The following is an 8630-nucleotide window of genomic DNA, read 5'->3' as shown; positions in this document are numbered from 1 at the left end:
AAAAAAAAAATACAGACAATGTTTCTTTAAAAGTCTCCATCTGCAAATCCCATTAGATGTGCATATAAGGTTTCTGATGATTAATAGTTGCCTGCTAGGGTTTTGGTTGGAGGGGATCTTGTGTGTGTGTGTTAACCCCTCCCTCTCCTCTCTCACATTTCACTTCAGAAATTTGTCACTCTCTCCTCACCGCAGGATTTAAAAGTGTGTCCCAGCAGCCCTGGTCCAGCCCTCTGCAGGCATTCGCTCTGGGCTCCAGGACGAGCTCCTCGTCAGCTGGTGCGTCTGGGTTGGGACAGTGAAAATGTTTAGTGTCATTGGCGACAAATACACATACAGGGGATCCCAGTAGGTAGGCTGGTGCATTGGAGGGGCAGGAGCAAGCCCGACATAGGTGTGTGCACACACATAGGAGTAGCTGGCCACATGTGTGTGTAGTTTAAGGAGAGACTTTAGTTTTGGGGGTTTTTTTTTGTTTTTTTTTTTTTGGTTCCTGGGGTAAATTTTCTGTTGAACATTTTTCCCTCCTATTTAATTTTTTTCTCTTGCATTTTTAAAAATTTGAACATAAAAAGTATAAAGAATCAAATCTTTGAAAGGACTGAGGTGTGCAGCAGACAGCAGATGGATCCCGCGGCCAGCAGCTGCATGAGGAGCCTCCAGCCCCCAGCCCCTGTCTGGGGCTGCCTTCGAAACCCCCACTCGGAAGGCAACGGGGCCTCAGGGCTACCCCACTACCCGCCCACCCCGTTCTCCTTCCACCAGAAACCAGACTTCCCGGCGACAGCGACGGCAGCGTACCCTGACTTCTCAGCCTCCTGCCTGGCGGCCACCCCACACAGCCTGCCCCAGGAGGAGCCCATCTTCACTGAGCAGCACCCCGCTTTCCCACAGTCCCCCAACTGGCACTTCCCTGTCTCAGAGGCCCGGCGCAGGCCCAACTCAGGCCCGGCAGGGGGTTCCAAGGAAACGGGGACCAGCAGCCTGGGCCTGGTGGACACCACAGGAGGCCCAGGCGAGGACTACGGGGTGCTTGGGAGCACTGCCAATGAGACAGAGAAGAAATCATCCAGGCGGAGAAAGGAGAGTTCAGGTAGGTGGCTCAGGAGCAGCTGATCATTCCTTTACTGTGTGACCTTGGGGAAGTTACTCACCCTGTCTGTGCATAGGTGCTCTGAGCATGAATATCTGTCTAGCCTATCCAAATGCAGGAGACTGGACCAGTTACCTTTGGGGTTTCTTCCACTGAGAGTTCTAGGATTCTTTGGTGATGGGGACCATATCTGTGTCCCAGCACTCCTGGGCCCCAGGAAGGGTGTCCCAGCAAGAGAATGAAACAGGATCAGCCAGGATTTGGAGGACACGTGAAATGGATCCTCTGGATGCAGACTGGCGAGGGCTGGTGAGGGGCTTTCCTGAATCAGGCTGCCATTGAGTCATGCTCCTCCCCACCATACTTTGGCCAGCCCCAAGTGGTCCTAGAGCACAGGGCTCGCTTACCAGGGAAGTCAGCTGAGGTTAAGGCTCTGAGAGCTAAGACTGAAGCTGGGACGCTGGGTGGCCACCCAAAGCCAAGACCCTATGTGTCCAGGAGCCTAGAGGCTGAGAAGCAGGCCTGCGGCTGGGATGGGAGAATCAAGGGGTGAGGGGGAGATGGAGGGCTGAGGTTTGGGGCAGACTGCCCACCAGGTATCACCCTGTGGAGCTGGGCCATGTCCAGGCCAAGGGGACAGACAACTCAGCATGCTGAGATCTGGCTGACCCCCTGGGAAGGCAGCCCCGCAAGGAGCTGCAAGGGATGGGCAGCCTCGGAGAGAGTCAGGGAGGCAGGCAGCCAAGGGAGTCCGTGCTGGAGTCCCAGAGGCTGGAGGATGAGGTTGGCCTATTTGTTAAGATTCCAGCTTGGCCGGGCGCGGTGGCTCACGCCTGTAATCCCAGCACTTTGAGAGGCCGAGGCGGGTGGATCACGAGGTCAGGAGATCAAGACCATCCTGGCTAACATGGTGAAACCCCGTCTCTACTAAAAAATACAAAAATTAGCCGGGCGCGGTGGCGGGCGCCTGTAGTCCCAGCTACTCGGAGAGGCTGAGGCAGGAGAATGGCGTGAACCCGGGAGGCGGAGCTTGCAGTGAGCCGAGATCACGCCACTGCACTCCAACCTGGGCGACAGAGCGAGACTCCATCTCAAAAAAAAAAAAAAAAGATTCCAGCTAAAGCCCTTCTCTTCCCCAGGGTGGGGACCTGCTGCTTCCTCACCTCCCCACCAGGCCTCCCTGGTTGCTCACTCTGCCTGTCCACCTTTTGTCTGGTTTCTTGTCCTGGCCTCGTTCAGAACAAAGCAGTGACCAAGCCTCCTGCCCGTGCTGCCCCGTTTTCCTCCTGACAGCCGCCCTCAGGGGCACGCCTGTCTGTCAGAGCCTGTAGATGACCTTCCCATGGGGCTAACCGGGGCAGGACAGAAAAGAAGGGCACCAACCAACAGGTGGGAATGCTTTGTGCTTTGCTTTATAAGGACAACTTTCCCGAGTTTCTGGTCTTAGCCAAGCCCAGGAATGCTCTGAGATGAATAAAGGGGTCTCACCCAAAAAAGCTCAAACTGAGAGGAAGAAGAGGCCTGCAGAGGTGTGTCAGCAGTGGGATGTGCACTGATGGGGAGGCTTAAGGTGCCATGGGATACCGACGTCAGCTCTTTTGAGTCCCAGGGGTTTAGGAGATGGGGACAGCAGATTTTATTAATACCTTGATTCTCTCCATCTGCAAAATGAAAGACTGAAAGTTGGTGAGAACACAGAAAGAATGGGGTCAAACTAGAGTGAGCAGCTTGTCTCTATTTGCCCAGGACTTTTCCAGTTTTAGCACTGAAAATCCTGTTGTGGGAAACCCCACAGTCCCAGGCAAACAGGAGAATTGGTCACCCTAGAAATGAGCTCAAATCCCAGGCTTCAGGCCCCCGGTATCACCCCCTTCAGTAGATTTCAAATGCAATCCTCATTTTGAAATGATGTTTGGTCTCTGCTTGAAGAAGCCTCTTCCTCAATGGGTGATAGGAACCCTAGCAGCCCTCACGGCTGCTAAATAGAAGGGCCCTTTAAACCACCAGCCAGTTAGATCCCCATCCCGAAAATTAACTCATCCTACCCCTGGTAGGAAATATGCTAAGGATGAGAAGCTACTCTCAGCGACTTGGCTCTGAACCGGGTTGAAGAGCTTTCCCCTTGGTGGCGGCACCCAGCACTGTGGCTCCTTCCTCTCTGCCACTTTCCAGGGAACTGAGAGCCAAGGGCATTGGGAAGGGATAGCAAAGCCAAGAGCCTGCTGGGCTCAGGCAGAATCTTCCAGCATTCCGAGTCTCAGCAAAACCCAAATGCACCAGCTCTCTTTTTGGCGAGTGGCCGATGGCCCTGCAATGCAGAGAGAACATTCACACTAAGCAGCTGGCCACCCAGGAGTACAGGGACACCCTCTGCTGAACGGCCTGCATGCTTCAGAGTCAGACTTTGGTGGAGGGAGGTTCCCGTCCGCAGGGGCCCTGGGCTTCCCTAAGGGTCCCCTCAGGAGCACCAGCAGCAGATGAGGCGGGGCCCAGCGAGCTGTCACTCATCCCCCTGTGATTCCAGACAAACTCACTGTTCAGCATGGAAATCTTTATTGCCCAGATGCTTGCGTCCTCCTTTGGAATTTAACTGAAAGGGAGGAAGGAGGCAAGAAAGATCAGCTTTGTAAGAGCCCAAAGAAGGGGGAAAGCGACGCAAGGCTCACGACCTACTCCAGGAATCTGGAATTCAGCTCAGAAAAGGCAAAGCCACAGAGAGCCCCCCACCCAACCCTGCCAATCCTGAGTCTGCAATTGGATCCTGTCTCTAAAATTGTGATATTTTGTTCATTATCAATTTTTTGCATTATTTTTGATTTTTACAAATATTGCCTTAAAATATTCTTTTTTTTTTTTTTTTTTTTTTTGAGATGGAGTCTCACTCTAATGCCCATGCTGGAGTGCAGTGGCGCAGTCTCAGTTCACTGCAACCTCTGCCTCTTGGGTTCAAGCAATTCTCCTGCCTCAGCCTCCTGAGTAGCTGGGATTATAGGTACATGTCACCTCTCCCGGCTAATTTTTGTATTTTTAGTAGAGTTGGGGTTTCACCATGTTGGTCAGGATGGTCTCAAACTCCTGACTTCGTGATCAGCCCGCCTCGGCCTCCCAAAGTGCTGGCATGATCCACCGTGCCCGGCCTGCCTTAAAATATTATTGATCTTGACTACAGAGGGGTTGGGCATGCCCATGCATTTGGGCCTCCCCAAGTCCAGGCTGAGTGGTCCCTGGAAGGTTAATCAGCATTGATCAGAAACGTGTTTTCCATAGTTCTTCCCACCCAGCCAGACAGGCTGCAGTGTCAGCACGGCAACTTTTGGCTGCATGACTTTGGAAAAGTTCTTAACTTCTTCCAGCCTTTGTTTCCCTAGCTGTAAAATGGGAATATAGCAGTAGCACCTTCCATAGAGAGTCTCTCTGTGAAGGTTAGATGCAGTGATCCATGAGATTAACTCTGTGCCTGGCACATAGTAAGAGTTCAATAAATAGCAGCTGTGAATGGTATTAGGCCCATATTTCCTGAACCAGCCTTCAGAATATAAGGTCTGACAAATATTTCTATATTAATGGGGATGGTGGAATTGAATATTTCAATTATGCTGTCTCAGAAATTCCTGAGTCTAGGGAACTTCTGGCAATCATTTTGGTCCAGTTGTCATCAGGAGCATGGAGCTCAGAGACCTGCTGGAGAGGTTATGGGGTGAGTTGGGCCTGGCAAATGCACCCTATATTGAGTGGCTGAGAAGCCTCCAGAAATGGAAAGTTTGTTGCAAGAGGAATGGTCTCTGCTCTCCCTTCCTCCTCTGCCATCTCCTTCAACTGCTCCTCGTTCACTCCCAGTGGAATCTGGAGCTGATCTACTCAAAGAAATGATCAAGAAAGCAAGGGTTGGCCAGGCACGGTGGCTCAGGCCTATAATCCCAGCACTTTGGGAGGCTGAGCCGGGCGGATCATCTGAGGCCAGGAGTTCAAGACCGGCCTGGCCAATATGGTGAAACCCCACCTCTACTAAAAAAAAAAAAAAAAATTAGCCAGGTGTGGTGGCAGGTACCCGTAATCCCAGCTACGTGGGAGGCTGAGGCAGGAGAATAGCTTGAACGTGGGAGGTGGAGGCTGCAGTGAGCAGAGATCATGCCACTGCACTTCATTCAGCCTGGGTGACAGAGCGGGACTCCATCAAAAAAAGAGAGAAAGAGAAAGAAAGAGAGAGAGAGAAAGGAAGGAAGGAAGGAAAGAAGGAAGGAAAGAAAGAAAGAGGAAGGAAGGAAGGAGAAAGAAAGAGAAAGAAAGAAGGAAAGAAAGAAAAAGAAGGAAGGAAGGAAAGAAAGAGAGAAAGAAAGAAAGAAAGAGGAAGGAAGGAAGGAAAGGAAAGAAAGAGGAAGGAAGGAAGGAGAAAGAAAGAGAAAGAAAGAAGGAAAGAAAGAAAAGGAAGGAAGGAAAGAAAGAGAGAAAGAAAAGAAAGAAAGAAAGAAAGAAAGAAAAAGAAAGAGAAAGAAAGAAAGAAAAGAAAAAGAAAGAAAGAAAGAAAGAAAGAAAGAAAGAAAGAAAGAAAGAAAGAAAGAAAGAAAGAAAGAAAGAAAGAAAGAAAGAAAAGGGAGGGAAAGAAAGAAAGAAAGAAAAGGGAGGGAAAGAAAGAAAGCAGGGTTCCTGGCCTTTGGCACTTCCCCACCCTGGAGACCAGCATGGTGTTATCTTACCCAAACCACTCCCAGCCCCAAGCCAATGGGGATTAAAGACCCCTGCTGGCAGGGACAGCTGTGAGGCCACTGTTGTTTTCTCCCAAACTGTCCTTGCTACTGTGATTGTCTTTAATTTATGGGAATGAGGGATTTTGCGGTGGTTTCCTGATGGGGTTCAAAGTAAGGTTGCGTGTGATTAGAGTGGCTACAGGTGAATCCGATCGCTCGCCTGGGAAAGCCGTGGTGCTAGAACTCAGCACTGCTCCCTCCTGCTCTCACGTCCTCACTCTGCTGAGACATGCCTTTAATCAGACGTGATTTGTCTCATCCTTCTTCAGCTCCAACACGTGTGTTCCCAGAGCTGTCCTGCCCCAATTTCTCTTTGCAAGACCTGCTCTCTGCCTGCCCCCGCCCAACCACAAATTTGCCTAAGGTATAAAACTCCACAAATAGGCCTCTCTCTCCTCTTTTCCCTCCTGATGCCCCTTTACAGGCCACCTCCCCACCCCAGGTCCCCTCCACTACCCCTGCCACGAAGCCACACCAGAGGACTGACCTTGCAAACACATTCTGCATTTTCTTCCCCCTCTCTGACTGTGCTCTGGTGGTTTCTCCTTGCCTAGAGCGCCCTCCCCTTCCCCAAACTTCTGCCTGTTGAAGTCCTACTTAAAAACCACCCAGCTCAAAAACAACCCCTTCCAAGAATATTTTTGTCCTTCTTTTTCAAAAATTTATAGCTACATTTGTATATAACATAGTATCAAAGAAAGCTACAGTTAAGAAATTTTGGCCGGGCGTGGTGGATCACGCTTGTAATCCCAGCACTTTGGGAGGCCGAGGCGGGCGGATCACGAGGTCAGGAGATCGAGACCACGGTGAAACCCCGTCTCTACTAAAAATACAAAAAGAAAATTAGCCAGGCGTGGTGGTGGGCGACTGTAGTCCCAGCTACTCGGAGAGGCTGAGGCAGGAGAATGGCGTGACTGTAGTCCCAGCTACTCGGAGAGGCTGAGGCAGGAGAATGGCGTGAACCCGGGAGGCGGAGCTTGCAGTGAGCCGAGATTGCGCCACTGCACTCCAACCTGGGCGACAGAGCGAGACTCCGTCTCAAAAAAAAAAAAAAAAAGAAATTTCAAAGTCTAATATCTGCTAGAATCTGTGTTGATTTTCTCACTTTAGCTTGCAGTTGTTTCATAGGAACTCTTCTGAGGTTTCTTACCTGGGACATCTTATATTTGAAATCTCCTTTTTTAAAAATGTGGTCAAATACACATAACATAAAAGTTACCATCTTAACAGTTTTTAAGTGATACAGTACAGTAGTTGTGCAATCGATTTCTAGAACTTTTAATCTTTTTTTTTTTTTTTTGAGACAGAGTCTTGCTGTTGCCCAGGCTGGAGTGCAGTGGCGCGATCTTGGCTCACTGCAGGCTCCGCCCCCCCGGGGTTCACGCCATTCTCCTGCCTCAGCCTCCCGAGTAGCTGGGACTACAGGCACCCGCCACCACATCCGGCTAATTTTTTGTATTTTTAGTAGAGATGGGGTTTCACCGTGTTAGCCAGGATGGTCTCAATCTCCTGACCTCGCGATCCGCTGGCCTCAGCCTCCCAAAGTGTTGGGATTACAGGTGTGAGTCACTGCGCCTGGCTGGAGAGTGTATTTTCAATTCTTTTGAGTGTATACCTAGAAGGGAAATTGCTACATCATGTAGTAATTATATTTTTAATTTTTCAAAAAATTATTTCTTATTAGAATAAAAAATAGAGACAGGGGTCTTGCTATGTTGGCCAGATTGGTCTTGAACTCTCCTGCCTCAGCCTCCCAAAGTGCTAGGATTACAGGTGTGAATCACTACACCTGGCCATATTTTTAATTTTTCCTTTTTCTTTTTTTTTGAAATAGAGTCTTGCTGTTGCTCCAGCTAGAGCACAATGGCGTGATCACAGCTCACTGCAATCTCTGCCTCCCAGGTTCAAGTGATTCTCTTGCCTCAGCCTCCCAAGTAGCTGGGATTACAGGCGTGTGCCGCCACGCCTGGCTAATTTTGTATTTTTAGTAGAGAGGGGTTTTACCATGTTGGCCAGGCTGCTCTCGAACTCCTGACCTCAGGTGATCCACCCGCCTTGGCCTCCCAAAGTGCTGGGATTACAGGCGTGAGCCCCTAATCTCCCCTTCTTATAAGCACATCAGGCAGTTTGGATTGGGATCCACCCTAACAGCCTCATTTTAACTTAATCCCCTCTTTAAAGACCCTATGTCCAAATACAGACACACTCTAAGGTACTGGGGTTAGGGCTTCAACATAGGAATTGGGGAGGGAAGCACAATTCTGCCCTTACAGGGACTGTACAGGGACAGGAACAAGGGACAAGGTTCAAGCTGTGGCACAGACCCTTCAGTTGGAAACCCCTTTAGTGAAAGCAGCACCGCAGATGTGTGACGGACCGTAGAGCTTTCCTAGCTCAGGGTCCTGTCGGCTGGTGGAGCTTTTCCACTGAGACAAGAAGTTGTTTCTAGCCACAAGCAGATCCCTGAATTCCTATCTTACACCAACAAGTACAGACATAAAAAGTGGAGGCAGTTGGCCGGGTGCAGTGGCTCACGCCTGTAATCCCAATCCCAGCACTTTGGGAGGCCGAGGTGGGCGCATCATGAGCTCCAGAGATCAAAACCATCCTGGCCAAAATGGTGAAACCCCGTTTCTACTAAAAATACAAAAATTAGCTGGGCGTGGTGGCACGTGCCTGTAGTCCCAGCTACTCAGGAGGCTGAGGCAGGAGAATCGCTTGAACCTGGGAGGTGGAGGTTGCAGTGAGCTGGGATCACACCATTGCACTCCAGCCTGGGCGACAGAGCCAGA

General features: G+C 50.3%; 1 protein-coding gene across 2 annotated transcripts in view; it reads left to right on the top strand.

Moving 5' to 3' along the window:
* Nucleotides 1–227: 227 nt before the first annotated feature.
* The window catches only part of MEOX1 (mesenchyme homeobox 1), a 21182-nt gene continuing 12779 nt past the window's right edge, over nucleotides 228–8630 (top strand). For both annotated transcript variants that reach the window (XM_032162628.2, XM_032162626.2), the window contains exon 1: nucleotides 228–1093. In XM_032162628.2, coding sequence (XP_032018519.1) covers nucleotides 625–1093 — 469 coding nt within the window. In that variant the 5' untranslated portion in view covers nucleotides 228–624. The remainder of the gene's footprint in view (nucleotides 1094–8630) is intronic.

The sequence above is a fragment of the Hylobates moloch genome, unplaced genomic scaffold (assembly GCF_009828535.3).
Source record: "Hylobates moloch isolate HMO894 unplaced genomic scaffold, HMol_V3 SCAFFOLD_10, whole genome shotgun sequence".
NCBI classification, from domain to species: Eukaryota; Metazoa; Chordata; class Mammalia; order Primates; family Hylobatidae; genus Hylobates; species Hylobates moloch.
The sequence above is the reverse complement of the archived record's forward strand: the minus strand, read 5'-3'. Positions and strand labels throughout refer to the sequence as shown.